General features: G+C 35.9%; 1 protein-coding gene across 15 annotated transcripts in view; it reads right to left on the bottom strand.

Annotated features, from left to right (window-relative positions):
* DOCK7 (dedicator of cytokinesis 7) overlaps window positions 1-23,143 on the bottom strand; it is a 235,753-nt gene that overhangs the window by 189,662 nt on the left and 22,948 nt on the right. For all 15 annotated transcript variants that reach the window (XM_012442624.3, XM_012442623.3, XM_012442622.3 and 12 more), the window contains exons 3-7: window positions 12,770-12,945; window positions 12,513-12,581; window positions 6,916-7,045; window positions 6,603-6,815; window positions 5,901-5,986 (exon numbers count right to left, since the gene is read on the bottom strand). In XM_012442624.3, the coding sequence (XP_012298047.1) occupies window positions 5,901-5,986; window positions 6,603-6,815; window positions 6,916-7,045; window positions 12,513-12,581; window positions 12,770-12,945 (674 nt within the window). The remainder of the gene's footprint in view (window positions 1-5,900; window positions 5,987-6,602; window positions 6,816-6,915; window positions 7,046-12,512; window positions 12,582-12,769; window positions 12,946-23,143) is intronic.

The raw sequence follows: 23,143 nt of genomic DNA on the forward strand, positions 1-23,143 counted from the left end.
GTTTCTGTATAAATTGCCAGAAATGTTGATGCCCTCGCAACACATGATCATCACCTTCCAGCCCAGCAGTACCTGCTTGACCACAATGGCCGCTGGGCAACCCAGGAGATGGCCTTGACCTCAAGCACCAGGACCTTCCCCCTCCCAACTTTGGCAGCTGCCTGCGAAAGGCTAAATTGGGTGTGTTTTCACATTTGCTTACAAACAATTATAATACAGTTTTGAACATTTTATCAATATGTGTTGACTCTCTGTTCTGACTTAAAAGTCAATTTGGTAAGAAAATATTGTTCCCTCAGCTTTCATTTGGTTAATATTTGTCATTAAATCTTAATATATATTTTTACTTTCAACCTTTCTGGGTGCTTATGTTTTACATAGATTAAATCTGTTCTTTGATAAGACATGTAACTGGATTTTTTTTAATGCAGTCCGATAATCTGCCTATTAAATGGATAGTTTAGTCCATTTATACTTATTCTCAACACTTACATTTGGATTCATTTCTAGCAGCTTATTTTTATTGTTCTACTTTTTCTAAGTGTTTTTCCATTCCTGCCTTCTTTCTTTTGGATTAACTTATAGCTCCACTTTCAAGCCAGTTTTTCTTGTTTGCCTATAATTTACATTTCCATTTTTTAATGGTTACTCAAGAATTTTTAAAGTACATAGTAAAGTTTTAAAATATAATATTAATCAATATTTTTATTATTCTACCAAACAATAAGATCTTAGAATGCTTTAACCCTAATCAAACCCCAATTTACACACTGTGTTGTTGATTTTTGGTTCTATCTTAATTATTTTATTCTTATAAACCAGACTCTATTACAGTAAACACAGGTTTATCCTATGTTTTCCATTTCTTTCTTTCTTCATCATTCCTTCTTCCACCTAAAATCTTTCTTCTGGAAGTACTTCCTTTAGAAGTTACATTTTAATGATAAAATGTTGTTAGAAAACACTAACAATTTTCATCAGTGTGAAAAGTTATTTACCTCATCATTTGCAGATTTCAAAAAATGAACACAGATTCTTTGCAAATCCTCCCATTAAGAAAAATCTATTTCTCCATACCTTGAATTCAGGCTAGCCTTGTGATTTGTTTTGATCAATAAATGATATGCTGTAAGAGTTTTAAGCCAAGGCCACAAAAGATCTTACAGCTTCCACTCTCCTTTTTCTGGAAACCCTTCCACCACTATATGAACAAGCCCAGGTCAGCCCATTGGATAATGGGAAAAGCATGGCTACTTTCCCAGCTGACATTAAGCCAACCGCCAAATATATAAATGAGAGACAACTGGACCAACCTACCAACTACCAGATATGCACGAGTCCTTTATAGATCATCCAGTCCCAGCCACATTGGCCCAAACTACAAGAACTACCCAGATAACCCACAGAATCATGAGAAATACTGAACATTTGTTGTTTTAAAACATTACAACTTAAGATGGTTTACAGTGCAGCAAAAACTAACTGCTTCAAGAATGTGTCTGTTAAAAGATAATTTTACTGGATATAAATAAATAACTGATTGTGGTCAACAGTTATTTTCTCTTAACACTGAAGATAACATTCAATGTCTTCTGGCTTCCATTGCTGATGTGATAAATCAGCTGTTAGGCTAATTGTAATTTCTTTGCATAGGATCTCTTGTTCTCTCTGGCTGCTTTTAATATAGCTTCTTGGTTTTTGTATTCTGTATTTTTACTATATTTAGTCTGGAGATGAATTTCTTTTATTCTTTCTAGATCCTACTAGACATCCAGAATTGAGAGTTACTACAATGTTTCATAAATTCTGGGTTTTTTTTGTTTTGTTTTGTTTCACAAATTCTGAACACTTCAATAACTGTCTCCTTCTTCCCCAAGTTATCTCCATTCTAGAATTCAAATCAGACTTTTTGTTGATATCACTTTCATATTTTCCACATATTTACATCTTTGTGTACAAAGTTGTATCATCAAGATCACTTATTCACTCTTTAGTTTTATCTAATCTATGTTAAGCCCACCTAAATGGATCTATAATTTCAATTATAAAATCTTGAAAAAGATCAAATGAACCTTTTTAAAATCTTCCCGGTCAATTCTGAGAGTCTCTTGTGCCTTTATAATATTTTTAAATAATTATTTACTTAAATATATTTAAAGTACTTATATTCTAAATCTGATTGGTAGTCCTTTTCAGGTCTGCAGTTTGTTTTGCCATGTTTGTTGATTTATGACTGGAACTGAAACTTTACCTGTAGAAATATTTTGAGGCCTAGATTTTTAAAGTTAATTCCTCTAAAAACAATTAGTTGATGTATGCTTCTGCCAGGTACCTATGGCCACTGAAAATCTACAACCACTTTAAAGTAAACTTTTGGAATTTTTTGAGGCACATGTATAGTAGGTAAGCTCATGGCTGGGAATTCTCAGACTGAATATACACTGAGTGAACAGCATAACATGTGAATTATACCTCAATAAAGCTCCTTTTCTTTTATTTTTCCTCTCTTTTTACTTTTTCCTGTTCCCTACCTGATATTTCCCTGCCAGAGCCAAAGTTGCAGCAGACAAATATCACTACCACTTCTAATACTACTCTCATGAAATCTGGTGTAAGGGATTTATGCAGGAGTGTTTCCACCCTGCTTGTGTGCCAAGCTCTTTTCCTTGCAGCCCATTAAAACCAGAATAAGCAACAGCCCTAATGTAAAATTAGCTACAGAACACTTACTCCTGTGAAATTATGATTTCTTCACATTTCTTGGCTAAATTCGTATCAACTGACCATGCCTAGAAGGTATTTCCCTGAATGTATAAATCATTATGTTACTAGTAGTCTTCTTAATAGTAGAAATAATTTTCTCATGCAGGATAAAGGAAAGCTGTTCTTAGAGAACAAAATGTAAGAGAAATAATTTTCAAAAATATATCCATTTCTATAATTAGCTAAAGTAAAGCTATCATTTCTGACTCTTTCTAAATTTTTGTGACCTAGAGTTCTTCTTCACTTTAAACCTGGACTTTTCTTATCATAGATTAATCATATGTATATAATTATTACTTTAGAATTTTTAATGAGACCTGAACAAAAGCTAAAGAAAAGAGTTGTACAGACAAATCATTCTATATTTTATTTCTCTGAGAGAAATAACAAACTTGTAACTTTTATTAATCAAGAAGATTGTAAGTAAAGCTACAATGAGACACCACTTCACAACCACTAGAATGGCTATGATCAAAAAAAAAGATAATAACAAATGAGAATGTGGAGAAATTAGGATCATCCTAACTTGCTGGTGGTAATGCAAAATGGTGCAGCTGCTTTGGAAAACAGTCTGGATAATTCCTCCAAAAGTTAAACATGGAGTTACTATACTAACCATAATTCCTATCTTACGCATATACCCAAGAGAAATGAAAATACACGTCCCACAAAAACCTATATACAAATTATGTACATTTTATCATAACAGCCAAAATGTGGAAACAACCCAATGTTCATTAACTGATTAATGGAGAAACAGAATGTAGCATATCCATCAATGGAATATAACTCAGCAATAAGAAGAAATGTTAGTATTGACACGTTACAGCATAGATAAACCTCAGAAACATTATGAAAACTAAGTTTAAAAAAAAAGACAAAAAGGACTACATATTGCGTGATTCCATTTATAGGAAATACTCAGAATGAGCAAATATGTAGAAAGAAAGTAGATTAGTGGTTGCCTAGGGCTGGAGGAGTTGGGGAAAACAGGGAATGACTACTGACAAATATGAGATTTATTTTTGGGATGATGAAAGTACTCTAAAATTTATTGTAATAATAGTTGCACAGATCTGAGAATATACTAAAATCCACTAAACTGTATGCTTGGTGAACTGGGTGAATTCACTGAATTGTATACTGAATATACACTGAGTGAACAGCATAACATATGAACTACACCTCAATAAAGCTATTTTTATTTTCAAAGTAGAAACAACTCAAAGGCTCACTGACTAATAAATGGATAAACAAAATGTGGTGTATCCATACAGTGGAATATTGTTCAGTCATATAAAGAAATGAACTACTCATATATGCCGTAACATAGATGAATGTTGAAAACATTATGTTATATGAAGAAACCAGACACAAATGGCCACATATAATTCCACTTACATGAAATATTCAGAATGGGTGAGCTCAAAGAGACAGAAAAGAAAATTAGTGATTTTGTATGGGGCTGAGGAAAAGGGAGAACAGGGAGTGACTACTAATGAGTATTGTTATAGCCTGAACTGTATCACTCCCTCAAAATTCACATGTTAAAGCCCTAACCCCCAATGTGACTGTAATTGGAAATAAGCCCTTTAAGCGCTTATTAAGGTTAAATGAGGTCCTAAGAGTGAGGCACTAATCCCATGGAAATGGTATCCATATGAGAAGAGGAAGAAATACCAGAGACCTCTCCCTCTGTGCACACACAGATGAAAAGTCATGTGAGAACACAGCAAGTAGCAGCCATCTGCAAGCCAGGGACAGGCTGCTATGAAACCAAACCACTGGCACCCTGATCTTTGACTTTCAACCTCTACCACTGTGAGAAATAAATTTCTATTGTTTCAGCTACCCAGTCTATGGTATTTTTTCATAGCAGCCTGAGCAGACAAATACAGGTACGGAGTTTCTTTCTGGGGTAATGAGTATGTTCTCAAGTTAAATAGTAATGACAGCTGTGCAACTCTGTGACTACACACCACTAACTTGTACACTTTAAAAGGGTTAATTTTATGATATATAAATTAGATCACAATAAAGCTGTTAAAAAACAAAATAATATTATAAGAACTGATTTTAGGTGTCCTGTTATTCAAAAGATTCAATACACTTCATCTATCTAACATGTTTCTGAATAAATCTAACTAAATATACAAAGCCTTACCTTTCAAAGAAAGAAATTGCCAGAATTATATATAGACATGGTCTGTCCCTATGAGTTGCTTCTTTCAGAAAGCTCTATGAATTGAAACTTCTTTTTTTTTAAGTCAGAACTAATACTTAAACTTCTAATATTAATATGACATAATAAAAAGAGCACAGTTTGTTTTTCAGTTACTGATAACATAATAATGAGCATATCAATTGCTACTAATCTTTTGTAATCATGGTTTCCTCATTTGTAAAATGAACAAAATAGTATCTGCCTTATAGTATTACTCTGAAGACAGCATGAAATAAGAAAAAGCACTTTGTAAAGCAGAATATAAGTATAAGACATATCACCTCAATGATGTTAGCAGAAGTCAGATCTAACTTTTTTAAAGAAGATAAAAATATGTATTTCAAAATCTTCAAAAATCAAAGCCTATCTATCTTCAGAGAATTACTCTGAAGACAGCATAAAATAAGGGAAAACACTTTGTAAAGCAGAATGTAAATATAAGATATATCACCTCAATGATGTTAACAGAAATCAGATCTAACATTTTTAAAGGAAAAAAATACAGATTTCAAAATCCTCAAAAATCAAAGCCTACTGTAAAATCAACTTGTTGATTTTATATTTGTTACACAGCAGGCTTAGCTTCATATATATGTTAGGCTTAGAATAGTAGGATTAGCTTCATACATAGGTTTGAACACTGAATAGCACTCAAAATGACATACCGAATTTAAAAGCTGACTTTATGTTTGTTACACGGTAGGCTTAGCTTCACATTTATGTTAGGCTTAGCACAGTAGGCTCAGCTTCATATATACGTTTGAATGCTGAATAGCATTTAAAGTGATATACAGAACAATATTTCTCAAAAGGACACAAAAGCTACTATAAAATCTACTCGGATTTTGTTACACCAGTACTAAAATCTTACCCAGGAAAATAAAAGTTGTAAGTAAAAGACATAAATACTCACTTAAGCGATAAGCATTTTACAAGAAGTCTTTGACCAAAATGTTCTTTGGGTACGTCAGGAACACTAAGCCGTTCTATTGGTTCTTCCTACAAATTGACAAGCAACACCAAAATGAATAGGCTTCTCATATTCCAGCCGTTTCATTTTATTTTTTTAAGAACTTACTTTACTAATCTAATAAGTTTAATCTGCACAATAGAACACAGAAAAGAATGACCTATCTACAGACAGAAGTTACTCTGACCAGGCACGGTGGCTCATGCCTGTAATCCCAGCACTTTGGGAGGCCAAGGTGGGCAGATCATCTGAGGTTGAGAGTTTGAGACTAGCCTGACCAACATGGAGAAACCCTGTTTCTACTAAAAACACAAAATTAGCTGGGCATGGTGGTGCATGCCTATAATCCCAGCAACTTGGGAGGCTGAGGCAGGAGAATCACTTGAACCCAGGAGGCAGAGGTTGACGTAGGCCTAGATCACGCCATTGCACTCCAGCCTGGCCAACAAGAGTGAAACTTGTCTCAAAAAATAAGATAAAATAAAAATAAATTCACTAGTATAAAATGTATTCATTTATAAAAATTACAGCTATGTTTCAGTTGCTATATCCTCTACATTATTGTAATAAATACTATATACTAATCATAATCCCAAAAGATCGATTTTAATAATCATTTGCTTCTTTATATGCAAACATCTATACCTCATCTGGTGATGGATGCAAAGCAAAAAGTTCTTTGTGACGGTTTGATTTCCTTTGGTCATCATTCTGACGGTCTATTTCTTCATTTGGAGTTCGATCAAGTAAATTGGGAAGCAAAGCATCAGGAAGTGAATTTTTCAAGTCAAAGATGCTACAGGCCCAGCTACCCCTTGGGGTATCATCTATTGACACTGAACGTCTTTTAAGATCATCCTGTCATGCAAAACATTAAATATGAATATATTAATTAATAAATAAATTAACAACTATTTTAAAATAACTTCTTATAGTTATTTAAGAATAAAAGTATTACTTGGTCATCCTGGTAGTTGTTGCCATCTGGAGCTTCATCAGATTCAAAGACCTGTTTTGGTAAACCTTTTTGCCTTTCTTTCTGTTTATCTAATGTATTGGGATTAAATCCTGTTCCCAATTTATGATATCTATTAAAGAAAAAAAGTTAAATAAATATCAACTATCAAACTTCGGAATTTTTTCACTTTTTGGGCATCATTATGTAAATAAGGCAAGTGTTCTCTGCATTATTCATATAATAAGAATCTATTCTAGCAATTTAAGTTAAAGAAAATTTCCATTCTGTGTTCCCTTAACCTAACTAGGGAGTATGAATTTCCAAAAGCAAATATATTTTCCTTCTTTCCATGACAAGCATGTGTATACAAATTAAGTTGCACTTTCAATTCAGCGAATTGGTCAGTAAAAAGAAAACTTGGGAAGCTAGTAACTAGGGTTAAAGAATAAAATGAGAAAAAAGAAAATATACATTGAATTAAGAATAATATAAAATTTTAAAGGTTAAATAGGCCAGGTGCGGTGGCTCACACCTGTAATCCCAACACTTTGGGAGGCCGAGGTCAGACGTTCAAGACCAGCCTGGCCAACATGGTGAAACCGCATCTCTACTAAAACAAAAACATTAGCTTGGTGTGGTGGCACACGCCTATAATCCCAGCTACTCAGGAAGCTGAGGCAGCAGAACTGCTTGAACCTGGGAGAGGTTGCAGTGAGCCGAGATGATACCACTGCACTCCAGCCTGGGTAACAGAGTGAGACTCCATCTCAAAAAAAAAAAAAAAAAGGTTAAATATATATATATATGCATACAAAGTACTGAATCTTAAAATTTCAAATAGCCAAGAAATTTTTTGCTACATCTCATTGTCTATAAAAGATCTTAACTTAAAGCCACAGACTTGCAAAATGAAAAACAGCAAAATCTACACCATCACTGTGTTCATATGCATATTACTTAACATTACATATATACACACAGTTAGCTAAAAACAACTCTTAAATTAGTGGACCCTTCTTTCTTAACAATCCAGTAACAACCTAATACCCAAGAACATCAAATATAAGCTGATCAAAGAGCAATTATCGTTCAGGATTCAACACTGAAGGAGTATTTTAATTGAAGCAAAACAATAATGTTCACAAGAAGATGGTATGGTTCTTGCTATCACCCAATTCACGAGATAGTAAAGAATCACATTTGATATGAATTACTCACATCCAGTCTTGTTGCTAAAGCTATTAAAATAGCAATTACATAGTATTAACCATCACAGCATAATCACAAAAGAAAGTATTTTTCTCTGAAACAACTAAAGACACTTAATATAGCATAACATGAAAGCTATTACTTAGAAGCAGATATCTTAATTTTTAATGGAATGTTTCAAATGCCTTAATTTGTAAAGCTCCACACGTAAGCTGCTCTGGTAAATCAGAATGCTATTGAATTATATCCTAAAAAAATGGACAATATGAAATTCAAGAAAGCAAAGAATGATTCATGATTCATGATCAATACTCTCTTCTATATTATCATCCTGTCCTCTAGTCAGTTGCTATGATAAGGCTCTATAATTACCCATCCAACCACACATACATCACCATTTTTCTGACTCGTTTCTTGGCATTATCACTCTCACTTACTGTTCCAGCCACACTGTCCTCTTTACTGTCTGTTCCTTGAACATTTCTAGTATGCTTTCAATATGAAGCCTTTGCGTGTATTGCTCTTCCCTCTGCCTAATAACATTCTTCCCCCAGATATTCACAGGGCTCAATTCCTTCAGGTCTCTGCTCAAAATCACCTATCAGTAAGGCTTCCTCTGATTAATTATATAAAACAGAAGGCTGAGCATGATGGCTCACAACTGTAATCCCAATGCTTGGGGAGGGTGAGGTAGGAGGATGGCTTGAGGCCAGGAATTTAAGGTTACAATGAGGTATGACTGTCCTACTGCACTCTAGCCAAGGCAACAGAGACCTTGTCCCAAGTAAATAACTAAATAGAAACCAAAATAAATTATAAAATAGAAATATTTGTCCCTCTTCTTGGCTCTCTCTATCCACTTCACCCTACTTTTTTCTCCACTTGACTCACCTAGATCATTATCTATTCTATATTTATCTGTGTTTGTTTATTGTCTATTGACAATCTCATCTCCCACTAGAATATGGAAAGAGAGTTGGTTTTGTTCACTGCTGTATCATCAGTCTTCAGTATAGTGCCTGGTACATATGAGTCTCTCAATAAACATTTACTGAACAAATAAATAAGTGAAGTATTTTTATGTCCCTTTACCATTCTGTGCTAAATCGTGGAAGAATTTTGTGACTTCATCTTACAGCTATTTCACTTTTCAGCAACATCCATACCACCATTAAGCCCATCTGCTGAGTTTGTAAGATTTCTTCACTGATCAAAATTTTAATTTCCAAAGATAACTAATTGATTTTTATATGGCTAAAATATCCTTTCACAATTCTCATGTACATTATTCTCATGTACATAAGTATATTCATTACACTTAAAGGTCTTAATCTATGTTCTATTAACTATTTCCTAAATTATTAGTACTTTTATTTGTAGTTGGATAACTCTCTTTCAAGTGTATTGGCTTCCATCCAATACTTGGCAATTTTGGGTTCTATCTTAATTTTTTAATTTGTATCCTCCACATCTGTCTTAAACTACTGTATCTGCTTATCCCAGCCGATAGCCAGTGGTTGTGCGGAAAAGGCAGATCACGCCACCAGGCAAAGTCTGCCAGCACCTAGTCTTCTGGGTATGAGGATTCCTTCTCCCTCCAAGGTATGCTCACCCTGGGCACTAAACTATTAGCCTAAGCCTCCACAATTACTGCTCCAAAAAAGAAAAAAGAAGGCAGGTATCTCTGCTGCCACTGTGCACACATGGTAGAAGAGGTTTCAAGGTAACCGTATGTACAATATTTACCAAGTCTCCCTTTCCACTGCCTGTATTCACGGTTCTGAGCTTAAGGCACTACTGAAGCTCTTGTATATATCTTCTTAGATTATTCTGGACTATGGTTTTCTCTTACACTCCAATCACGTCTATCTTTTTTCTTTCAGAGAAACCTCATAACTTCTAGTTCATCAAAAGTACTCCCTTTGGTCTTCCACTTACTAGTACATATAATGTATAATATCTAGTATAACAGAAAAAAATAAGAGCTTTAGAATCTGATGCTCCTATGTTCCAATCCTGACTACCTTAATTATTGGTTTGCAGGATCTCAAAGAAGTTACTTAACTACTCTGAGCCTGAGCTACCTTATCTGTTAAAACCTTAAATGAGGCCGGGCGTGGTGGCTCACGCCTGTAATCCCAGCACTTTGGGAGGCTGAGGCGGGTGGATCACGAGGTCAAGAGATCGAGACCATCCTGGTCAACATGGTGAAACCCGTCTCTACTAAAAATACAAAAAATTAGCTGGGCATGGTGGCGCGTGCCTGTAATCCCAGCTACTCAGGAGGCTGAGGCAGGAGAATTGCCTGAACCCAGGAGGCGGAGGTTGCGGTGAGCCAAGATTGCGCCATTGCACTCCAGCCTGGGTAACATGAGCGAAACTCCGTCTCAAAAAAAAAACCTTAAATGAGATGAGTGCAAAGTGCCCAGTAAAATGCCCAGAACATAACCCATAAATGTTAATTCTCTTATCCTCTTGCCTAAACCAAGGTTAACAACCCTATGCTTAGAATTAAGTAGGAGATTTCCACAATTCTGAGGTCAATATATTTTACAACTAACCTTTTTATTAAGATTTCTGATTATAGGTTTCTAACACATACGCTCAGAGGTAAAGACTTTTGAATTATCTGACAGAGGAACAGTATTCTTCAGTAATGTCTAAAATCTGGCTAGCAGAATACTTATCAAAATTGTAAGTTCATAAAAACAGCTCTTCTATATAAAGGGTAGCAGACTGTGCTTTTATTAGGTCACACTGAAACTAAAAAGCATGTCAGCATTATCCCCCAGAGTGATATTTAGCACTATGTTAAGCTTAGTGAAATAAGACAGCAGCCATGAGGGCAAAACAATAAGCAATGGATATATCACTCTTGCCAGTGCTACTCTGCATAGATTATTTCATGTGTAAAAACTATAATGTCATAACAGAATTCTCCACTACTTCAATCATATCTCCTTTAGAAAAATAAGGTTAAGAAGCTTCAGTATGAAGACCCTTCTCCATTATGCAAATTAGCAAAGGATTATTGTATAAATTAATTTTATTACTTTTATTGTACTTCTTTTATTTTTTGAGACAGAGTCTCACTCTGCTGCCCAGGCTAGAGTGCAGTGGGGCCATCTTGGCTCACTGCAACCTCCGCCTCCCAGATTCAAGTGATTCTTCTGCCTCAGCCTCCCAAGTAGCTGGGATTACAGGCACGTACCACCACGTGCAGCTAATTTTTGTATTTTCAGTAGAGACAGGGTTTCACCATATTGGCCAGGCTGGTCTTGAACTCCTGACCTCAGGTGATCTGCCTGCCTCAGCCTCCCAAAGTGCTGGGATTACAGGTGTGAGCCACCATGCCCAGCCTGGACCTCTTAATGTGACTTATTATCCCACAGTTTATTAGGAAAATAAATTTTGGCTAGAATTAAATATTACTTTTTACAAATATTTACCTGATTGGATGTAGAGGTTAAAGATCTATAAATATTAGCTAGAAACAGCAGAGACCTTTCAAATAGCTTGGTCTGTAAAACAGCCTATTAATTTTAGCTTAGCTATTTAAGTTTCACTAAACTGGATTCTTTTTGAGAAATACAAATTATTCATTAATATCCGACCATTATTTCCTAAAAGAATTAGACTACAAAATCATTATTATACACTGTTAGTTTTTTCTTTTTTTTTTTTAACAAAGGCGTTTAGTTTATTCTCTTCAGTATCACTGATATTCTCATGGTTCACATTTGCCAAAGCCGCTCCTCTCCTTACAGTAGTTAAATGTGCAATCTCACTTGGGGGCCCAGGGAGGGGTGGGGGCTTGGCCCAGGGTGGGGAAGGCGTTGGCACTTCACGTGGACAGGGTGGGCAGCCTGTCCTGCGTGAAAGAGGAGTGGGTGAGTGGGCGGCCAAGGAAGGGAGTTGGCAAGGGAGGGCCCCATAGTCTTTTTTTTTCTGGTGGTCGGTGATTCTCCATTCAGATTCCTTCCTGGCTGCCCAGGGTGGGGGAATCATGCAGCTCAGGGCAGGGCAGGGGAGGAAGAGAAGGAAAAAGCAGCAGGCCACCCAGGGGCCAGGGGGGAGATGAAAGGCAGGGCAAGGGGGGCACAGGGGTGGCTCCTGGGGTAAGGCACAACCCTGTCTTTGGCTCTCCAGTTCTTAATGATTTATGATAATATAAAAATACTATTTTCCCATGAATCATATTTTATAAAGAAAGTAAGTAAAAGTAACTGCAGAATTCCTAAGGAGTAAATATCTATATACAAAGGTTCTTTTGTTTCTTCAGCTATTTTGTTTAAACAAATTTTCATCTCATAATTATTACAATCTGCCTTAATCCATTTACAAATCTTACTCAGCATTTGTAATGTTGTAATAAATATATAACTTACTTTCTGATGACAATTGCCCAGTCTTCTGTATAACTTCTTATACAGTCTCTAACATGTGGATCCATTTCACTATTTTAAAAAAGAACATATATTTATAACTTAAGACAGGACAGCACTGACATTCATTAATTTGGTTGCTACAACTGTTCAAGTAACAGGAAATGATGATGCTACAAGAAATAGGCTCTAAATAAAATAATGGAAGAGAGCCTTTCTATAGTTACTCTAAAGCCTAAAACAGGTCAATGTCTCCTTACCTTTCTTCAGGTACAGCTGAAACAAGAGTTCTGCAGTCCCGAGGACTATAAACAACTTCAATATCATCTGGAGGAAATTCAATCAAATCCCGTAAAGGCCCAGAATCCACAGTCAAAGGATGAGTAATGAGGTAATCTTCCAAATCCACGGGATCTACTGCTTCAGTAAGGGGCACCTTTGTAAAACAGTGGGATAAGAGACGGGTAGAGGCAAATGTAAGGATTTTAAAACTTAAGGCAAATAACTTACTATTTTTTTAAATATATTAAGCTTTTAATCTAGTTCTTTATAAAATTTTAACAGATACTCAACCAGAGGCACTAAAGAAAACACAAAGTGTTAGCCTTCTTACATTCCTTGATGTTTTGGGTCATACTCTCTTTAACAACCTTGCTGACACTTTGCCCATAACTCTCACATAAATACACTAGTAAGAATTAACAGTTTTATTCTACTTTATAGTTTACAAAGTACTCACTGGAAGGATTCTTTTTGCTTTTTTATATCCTTGGATATATTTTTTAAAAAAAGTAAGTTGCTACATTTCTAAACAGTGTTCTTACTTTATTTCTTGTTTTAGTTGATTATCCTAGTAAAAACATATAATCAGACCGGGGTAGGTTTAAAAAATGGCCCTCTAAAAATTCTCCATATTCTAAAACATCGGCCCTGTACATGTTACCTTGTATGGAAGAAAATAAATAAATAAAATTTAAAAACAGTCTTTGCAGATATTATTAAGGATCTTAAAACAGGGGTATTATCCTGGATTATCCAAGTAGTTTCTAAATGCAATCAAATATATCCTCATGAGGAGACAAAGGGAGATTTAGGCTATACACAGAGAGAGAAAAAAAGTTGTATAAAGATGGAAAAAGAGAGAGATTTGAATATTCTGGCCTTAAAGATAGAGGTGATGTGACCACAAGTCAAGGAATGCCAAAACCATCAGAATTTGGAAGAGGCAAGGAACTGATACTTCACTAGAACATCCAAAGAAAGCACAGCCCTGCCAAAATCTTATTTTAGTCCAGTGATACTGATTTCAGACTTCTGGCCTCTAGCACTGTGAGAGAAAAATTTTCTTTTGTTTTAAGCCACCCAGTTTGTAGTACTTTGTTACAGTAGCCATAGGAAAGGAATACTCAGGCCCTATTAAAACTATCCCTAAACAATAATAAAAGACTGGTAGCATTCTTTAGCCAAGTTTTTAATAAGATACGTTTTAATAAAATACCATACTTCCTATCTAGTTGAAGAAAGAAAAATATATTCTGACAAACCTATGAAGGATATATAACAAACATGCAGTTGTAGAAAAATGAAAATAAGAACACGTTATTTCTCAGGATATTCATCTGGAATGAAAACACTGAAACCTGCCTCTGTGCAGGTATACACTATTAAATAGAAGGTGCTTTAATCTATGCTTCTTTGGACTGAACTTTTTTTTTTTTTTTGAGACAGGGTCTTCCTCTGTCACCCAGGCTGGAAGTGCAGTAGTGCAATTTCAGCTCACTGCAACCTTTGCTTCCTGGGCTCAAGGGATTCTCCTACCTCAGCCTCCCAAGTAGCTGGGATTACAGGTGTGAGCCACCATGCCTGGCTAATTTTTTTTTTTTTTTTTTTTTTTTTTTTGTAGAGACAGGGTCTCACCATGTTGCTGAGGCTAATCTCGAACTCCTGAGCTCAAGCAGTCTGCCTGACTCGGCTTCCCCAAGTGCTGGGATTACAGGCATGAGCCACAGTGCCCAGCCTGAACTGAACATTTTAAAGATATTGAGTAAAATAATAAATAACACATCTTAAACACTCAAAAGATGGTAGTTATTTATCATTATCAGTATATGCTATCTCATTTAAATATCCCCCAAACCCTGTAAGTTAGATATAATTACTATTTCAATTCTACAAATAAAGGCATTTGTGCTCAAAAAGGCTAACTAACACCTGAAAATAAAATAGGCACAAAATGGTAGGGCAGAAATTTGAAATGAGGTTTTCAAGCTCTAAAATTTTTTCTACATTTTACATTTTTTCTCATAAACATTCTATCTCACCTATCCTATTAAATACAAATTAAGCTATGATGTTGTTTTTAACAGAGAAAAAGAAAATAATCCAACAGGAAAAGAAAGATCTTCTTTAACCGTTGTTACTAGAACTGGATATCCATATTTAAAAAATAGACCCCAATCTTTGTATCACAACATATACAAAAATTAAATTGAGATGGATCACAGATACAAACATACATGCTAAAAGTATAAAGCTACTTGAAGAAAACACAGCAGAATGTCTTTACAGTTTGGGAGTAGGCAAAGTTTTCTTAGACATGAAAAAAGAATGATCATAAAAGAAAAATTGGATTCATTAAAAGGCATTGTTAAGAAAATGATTAGGAGTTTGAGACCAGCCTGGCCAACACATGGTGAAACCTCATCTCTACTAAAAATACAAACAACAACAAAAAATTAGCCAAGCATGGTGGCGGACACCTGCAAACCCAGCTACTCTAGAGGCTGAGGCAGGAAAAATGCTTGAACCCAGGAGGTGGAGTTTGCAGCTAGCTGAGATTGCTCCATTGCACTCCAGCCTGGGCAACAACAGTGAGACTCCATCTCAAAAAAAAAAAAGAAAGAAAGAAAAGAAAGGAAGGAAGGAAGGAAGGAAAGAAAATGGTTAATAAGTCATACTAAAATATTTACAAAGTTTATTTGATAAAGGACTAGCACTTAGAATATATAAAGAAGTCCTATATCTCAGTAATTTTTTTAAAGCCATACACTCAAATAAATGGGAAAAAATTAAGCACATAAAAAAAGTGCTCAAACATCGAAAGTCACTAGGGGGTACTTTCACTTCTGGGAAAATGAAACAGAAGTACTTTACTCTTTCGACTAAGTACAACAGCCTAGATATTACATAGAAAACAAAAGAAGATTAAGAAAAAGGCTGACTGGCAGGGACATCAGAACCCAAGGAAAGGCATGACAGTGAGTTACTTCAAAATTTCTTTTTACCTTATACATTCCAGACTTAGAACTAGAAAAGCCCACAATGCACAAACACCAAGGAGCACTGCAGGGGCACGGGGGAAGGGGGAACAAGGGGTGGGGAGCCTGTTTTCCCCAGCCAAAAGATCAAGAAAGAAGCAGCCTGACAAAACAAAAAACATTTCGACTATAACTCTCAAAGGCCAAGTGGGGAGCTAGATTTCTACCCTCACCAAGTTGTAACAAGGCATCCCAACTCTCCCCACCAGGGTAGTATCAGAGAAGTCCAAGTAGGGAGTTGGGATTTTCATATCTACTAAGCAATAATGAGTCTCTTACTCCCATCGTGTGCAAGCAGCAACACAGCTCCTCTTTCCTTTGTCATTTGGGCAGTGTCAGAAAAGGTCTAGTGGAGAGTAAGTACCTCCACCAATGCCTAGTGTAACAATGCCACACACCCCTGGGTGTCAGTGGAGGCCGTGTGAGGAATACTAAGGAGCACTACAGCCCTTCCCAGCTAAATAGTGTGAGCTGTGGTCCAGTACTTACTGCTCAACAGTAAGTAACGAGGAGTCCTTTCCCTCCTTGTATACCAAAAGAAGACAAATAAGAAATCTGAACTTCTACTCCGTCTGTCCAAAACAAAATAGCATCCATCTATAACTAGAGCAGTATCAGAGAAATCTAGCTAAAATATATTTAAATAAGACCCAGAAATTCACAACATAAAACCCAAAAGGTCTAAGTTCCAATCAAAAATCTCTCATCATACTAAAAACCAGGAAAATCTTAACACTAATTAAAAACACAATCTATAGATGTCGATACCAAGATAAGAGATCTTAGCATTATATGACAAAAATTTTATTTTATTTTTTTATTTTTCTTTTTTTAAGGAAGAAAGAAAGAGAGAAAGAAACAAAAAAAGATGGAGAAAGAAACAAAAAAAGATGGAGAAAGAAAAAGGAAGAGAAGGAGAGAGAACGGGAGTATTGCTTTATTGCCCAGGCTAGAATGCAGTCTAAAAATGGGAATTGAAAACCTCTTTTATGCCAATAATTGTGCTTAACAATGGAGACAGGAAGGAATAAGGGAAGAAAATAACAAACAAGCAGCCAACAAATATTTCATTTAAACCTATGAAATGTTATGCAATTATTGAGGAGTGATTTACTTCCAATTATGTAGTCACTTTTGGAATAGGTGTGATATGGTACTGATAAGAATGTATGTTCTGTGTATTTGAAGTGGAGAGTTCTATAAATGTTTACTTGTTTCGGGTCTGAGTTCAAGTCCTGGATATCCTTGTTAATTTTCTATCTCATTGATCAGTCTAATATTGACAATGTGATGTTACAGTCTCCCACTATTATTGTGTGGGAGGCTAAGTCTCTTTATAAGTCATTAAGAACTTGTCTTATGTATCTGGGTACTCCTGTATTGGGTGCGTGTATATTTAGGATCGTTAGCTCTTCTTGTTGCATTGATCCTTTTACCATTATGTAATGTCCTTCTTTGCCTCTTTTGATCTTTGTTGCTTTAAGGTCTATTTTATCAGAGGTGAAAATTGCAACTCCTGCTTTTTATTTATTTATTTATGTTTGCTCTCTGTTTGGTTGGTAAATCTTCCTCTGTCCCTTTGAGTCTTTGTGTATCGCTGCATGTGAGATGGGTCTGGATACAGCGTACCAATGGGTTTTGGCTTTTTATCCAGTTAATAATATATATGAGTTTAATACTGCCATTTGATTCTAGCTGGATATATTTTTGGAAAGGCTGATACTGGTTGTTCCTTTATATGTGTAGTGCTTCTTTCAGAAGCTTCTGCAAAGCAGGCCTGGTGACGGTAAAATCTCTAAGTACTTGTTGTTTGCAAAAGATTTTATTTTTCCTTCACTTTTGAAGCTCAGTTTGGCTGGATATGAAATTCTGGGTTGAAAGTTCTTTTCTTTAAGGATGTTGAATATTGGCCCTCACTCTTTTCTGGCTTGTAGGGTTTCTGCTGAGAGATCTGCTGTGAGTCTGACAGGCTTCCCTTCGTGGGTAACCTGACCTTTCTCTCTGGCTGCTCTTAGTATTTTCTCCTTCATTTCAACACTAGTGAATCTGATGATTATGTGCCTTGGGGTTGGTCTTCTTGAGGAATATCTTTGTAGTGTTCTCTGTATTACCTGGAGTTGAATATTGTCCTGTCTTACTAGGTTGGGAAAGTTTTCCTGAATAATCTCCTGAAGAGTATTTTCCAACTGGGATTCATTCTCTTCGTCACATTCAGGTACATCTATCAAACGTAGATTAGGTCTTTTCATATAGTCCCGTATTTCTTGGAGACTTTGCTCATTCTTTTTTACCCTTTTTTCTCTAATCTTGACTTCTCGTTTTATTTCATTAAGTTGGTCTTCGAACTCTGATATCCTTTTTTCTGCTTGATCAATTCGACTGTTAAAACTTGTGCATACTTCGCGAAGTTCTCGTGTTGTGTTTTTCAGCTCCATTAATTCACCTATATTCCTCTCCAAATTGTCTATTCTCGTTAGCATTTCATCAAACCTTTTTTCAAAGTTCTTAGTTTCTTTGCATTGGGTTAGAACAAGTTCTTTTAATTCACAGAAGTTTCTTATCATCCACCTTCTGAAGTCTACTTCTGTTAATGGAATGCACTCATTCTCCATCAGGGCTTGTTCCGTTGCTGATGAGGAACTGTGATCACCTGTAGAGGGAGAGGCATTCTGATTTTGGGTATTCTCAGCCTTTTTACGCTGGTTTCTTCCCATCATTGTAAATTTATCCACCTGTCGTCTTTGTGATTTCCGACTTTCAAATTAGGTTTCTGAGTGGACGTCGAACTTGTTGATTTCCAGCGCCGAAATCTGAGCAATCCACTGAGTCAGCCAAAACAGCAGTGTTAAGATTGATGGTGCTTTTCTGCCCTGGAATCGGCCAAAAGGAGAGACCCAGTCCCGCTCAGTCTGCACCAAGAACTGCCGCGCTGAGGCGCCAGCAAAACCGCCGTGCCGGCCACAAGAGTCGTGCTAGCGACCCGTGGGGCTCCTCCGCTGGGAATCTCCTGGTCCGTGAGCAACAAAAATTCGTCTGAAAGTGTGGCATCCTCTCGTTCTCTGCACTTTCACTGGGAGCTACTATCCCGAGCTGCTAGTGGTCGGCCATCTTGTATGACAAAGATTTTAAAGCAAACATAAGAAAAATATTCAACAGCAATTATAAACACTCTTAAAATAAGTGAAAAACCAGTAACTCTGTAAAGAAATAAAGTCTCAGCACAGAAACAGAAGATATAAGGAAGAACTAAACGGAAATTTTAGAACTGAAAAATACAATAACCAAAATTAAAAATTTAACAGGCAAATACACTAGTAGAATAGAGGGGACAGAGGAGGTAAAAATCAGTTATTTTAAAGAAAGAAAAATCGAAATTATCCAATCTGAACAGTATTAAAAGAAAAACAGACTGAAAAAATTCAAAACAAAAATAAAAATAAAATGTATCTTCAGGGACAAACTACACTAAAATATCCAACATTAGCATCACCAGAGACCTGGAAAGTGAGGAAAAAGAGGGCAGGACTGAAACAGATCTGAAAAAACAATGGCTGAAAACTTCTATATTTGAAAAAAAGACACAACCCTACAGACTCAAGAAGCTAAGCAAACCTTAAACAGGATAAAGCCAAAGAAACATGTACCATGACACAGCAACCAAACTTAGACCCAAAAGAAACAGGCCGGGCACAGTGGCTCACACCTGTAATCCTAGCACTTTGGGAGGCAGAGGTGGGCGGATGACATAAGGTCAGGAGTTCGAGACCAGCCCGGCCAACATAGTGAAATCCTGTCTCTATTAAAAATATAAAAATTAGCTGGGCGTGGTGGTGGGTGCCTATGATCCCAGCTACTCAGGAGGCTGAGGCATGAGAATCGCTTGAATCCTGGAGGCGGAGATTGCAGTGAGCCAAGATTGCATCACTGCACTCCATCCTGGGGGATAGAGCGAGACTCTGTCTCAAAACAAAAAAACACCTTGAAAGCAGTGAGGGGAAAATGACACCTTGCCTCTATGGGGAAATATATAGATTTCTCATCAAAAATCATGGCAGTCAAAATAAAGCGGCACAACATTTTTCAAGTGCTGAAAGAAAATAACTGACTACCTGGAATTTTAGATCCTGCAAATATGGCTTGAAGAATGAAGGGGAAGGCCAGGTACAGTAGCTCATGCCTGTAATCCCAGCACTTTGGGAGGCCAAGGCAGGTGGATCACCTGAGCTCAGGAGTTCAAGGCCAGCCTGGGAAACATAGCAAAACCTCAGCTCTACCAAAAATATACAAAAAATTGGCTGGGCATGGTGGCATGCACCTGTGGTCGCAGCTACTCCGATGGCTAGGGTGGGAGAATTACTTAAGCCTGGGAGGCAGAGGTTGCAGTAAGCTGAGATTGCACCACTACACTCCAACCTGGGTGACAGACTGAGACCCACCACATCTCAAAAGAAAAAAAAAAAGAACGAAGGAGAAATCATGACATACTCTAATAAAGAAAAACTAAGGGATTCGTCACCAGCAGATCTATTCTAAAAGAAAGGATAAAAGAAATTCCCTGAACAAAAAGGAAATAATAAAAGGTATCTAGAAGTATTACAAAGGAAAAATAAACACAGCACGAGCAAAAAATATAGATAAATACAATAGACTTTCCTTTTCCTTTTGACTTTTCTAAATTGGCCAATATGATTCTAAATGTATATAGAGAAAATGTTTAAGATAATTATATATAGGAGAGGGTAAAGGGATATAGAAATAGGTAAGGTTTCTACACTTTACTCAAACTGGTAATATATTGGCACCAGTACTGTGATAAGTTATGTATATAACACAATACCTTGGACAGACAGTTAAAAAGCTATACAAAGAGATACTCTCAACAACATTGTAAATCAAAATATAATTCTAAAAAATGTTTAGGTTACCCCAGAGAAGTAGCAAAAAGAAGACAGAGAGAGGAAAAATAGAGAATAATCAAAAAATAAAATGGTAGATTTCAACCCTAACAGAATAATATTAAATTATAAATTTATACATTATATTATAAGCATAAATGTATACAGATAAGAGATTAGCAGAATGGACTTAAAAATATGTCCTAACGATGTGGTATTTACAAAGAACTCACTTCAAATAACACAACATAGGTAGTTTGAAAAAGTATGGAAAAAGATATACCAGGAAACCATTAATCAAAAGAAAGCGGGAGTGGCTAAGTTAATATGGGAAAACACAGACTTCAGAATGAAGAACAGTACCAAATAGAGAAAGACATTACTTGATTGCAAAACGAATGATCCACCAAGAGGACATAGCAATCTTAAATGTGTATGTACTAAATAACAGAGCTATAAATTAGGTGTAGCAAAAACTGACTGAAGAAAGTACGACTTATCACTTACACCTGCAGAAAGCAAGAAATCTCTTTTCTGCAGATTCTAGAAAATCAAAAAGGATACAGCAGAATTCAACAGCATCATCATCCAAAAGATCTAATTGACATTTACAGAACACTTCACCCAATAACAACAGAATGTACATTCTTTACAAAGGTCCCAAAAGTGTACACCAAGACAGAGCATACTCTGACCCATAAAACAAACCTCAACAAATGTAAAAGAACTGAATCAGACAGAATGTGTTCTCTGACTACAATAGAATCAAACTAGAAAGCGGCAACAGAAAGGTAACAAGAAAATCTCCAAACACTTAGAAATTCAACATACTTCTAAATAATCCATGAGTTACAAAAGTCACAAAAATGAAATTTAAAAAATACATTGAACTAAATGAAAATACAATATAAAATTTGCAAATAAGGGAAATATAAACCAAAAATATAAGTGGGATACCACTTCACACCCATTAGAATGGTTATTATTTTTTAAATAGTTAATAACAAGTATGGACAATAATATGAAGAAATTGGAACTCTTGTGCATTGATGGTGGAAATGTAAAATGATACAGTTGCTATGAAAAACAGATTGGTGGTTCCTCAAAAAGCATACAATAAACATAGAATTACTCTATGATCTAGCAATTCCACTTCTAGGCATACACCTAAAAGAACTAAAAATAGTGACTCAAAAAGATAATTGTACTATCATGTTCATAGCAACATTACTCACAATAGCCAAAAGGTGGAAATAACCCCAATGTCCATCAAAATTAATAAAGAAACAAAATGTAATATATACATACAATGGAGTACTATTCAGCCTTAAAAAGGAATTAAATCAGCCAGGCACGGTGGCTCACATCTGTAATCTCAACATTTCTAGGAGGCTGAAGAGGATCACTTGAGCCCAGGAGTTCAAGACTAGCCTGGGCAACATAGTGAGACCCTGTCTTAATTAAAAATTAAAAAATTAGCCAGGCATGATGGCATGTGCCTGTAGTTCCAGCTACTCAAGAGGCTGATATGGGACAATCACTTGAGTCCGAAAGGTCAAGGCTGTAGTGAGCTATGATGGTACCACTGTACTCAGCCTGTATGATAGGGCAAGACCCTGGATAAAAAAAAAAAAAAAAAAAAAAAAATGGAAGAAAGAAAAAAAAGGAATGAAATCCTGACACAGGCTACAACCTGAATATACCTTTAAAACATTCTGCTAAGTAAAATAAGCTAGACACAAAAGGACAAATATTGTATAATTCCACTTACATGAGGTACACAGAAGAGGCAAATTCATGAAGGCAGGGAAAAGAATATATTATCAGGAGTTGGGAAGAGGGGGAAATGGGAAGTTACTGTATAATGAGTACAGGGTTTCAGTATGGGATAATGAAAAAGTTCTGGAGATAAACAGTGGTGATGGTTGTATAACACTGTAAATGTACTTACTGCCAGTGAGTTGTATACATAAAACTGGTTAAAATGGTAAATATTATGTTATGTATATTTTGCCACTATATATGTTATGTATATAAATACAGCATATAAGTATGTATTATACACAAATTTAAAATAAAATTCAATGGTTTTTATAATTCAGTGCTTTCTGCCCAGATATTATTTCTAGGGCAGTATACAGTTCAGAATTTAAAATGTCACAAATAAATACTTGGTGAAAATAATGACAAAACCTGGGAAGTCCCTACACATGTCTTATTCAATGGGTTCACGGATTCTAGGTCCCGGTGGTGTGGAAGGACAAATGGAGTGAGAGTACCAGAACAAGAAGGCCATAAAGATAAAAGGTGGTGATCAAAGAGTGGGAAGCATAAAACTGAGATTACACATGGGTTATAGTTATTCATAATGACAAAAATCTAAGGTCTGATTATAGGAATTTTGAATAGCTAAGGTGTAATT

Source organism: Aotus nancymaae, unplaced genomic scaffold (assembly GCF_030222135.1).
Source record: "Aotus nancymaae isolate 86718 unplaced genomic scaffold, 86718_ANA_hifiasm-v0.15.2.pri h1tg000007l, whole genome shotgun sequence".
Lineage (NCBI taxonomy): Eukaryota > Metazoa > Chordata > Mammalia > Primates > Aotidae > Aotus > Aotus nancymaae.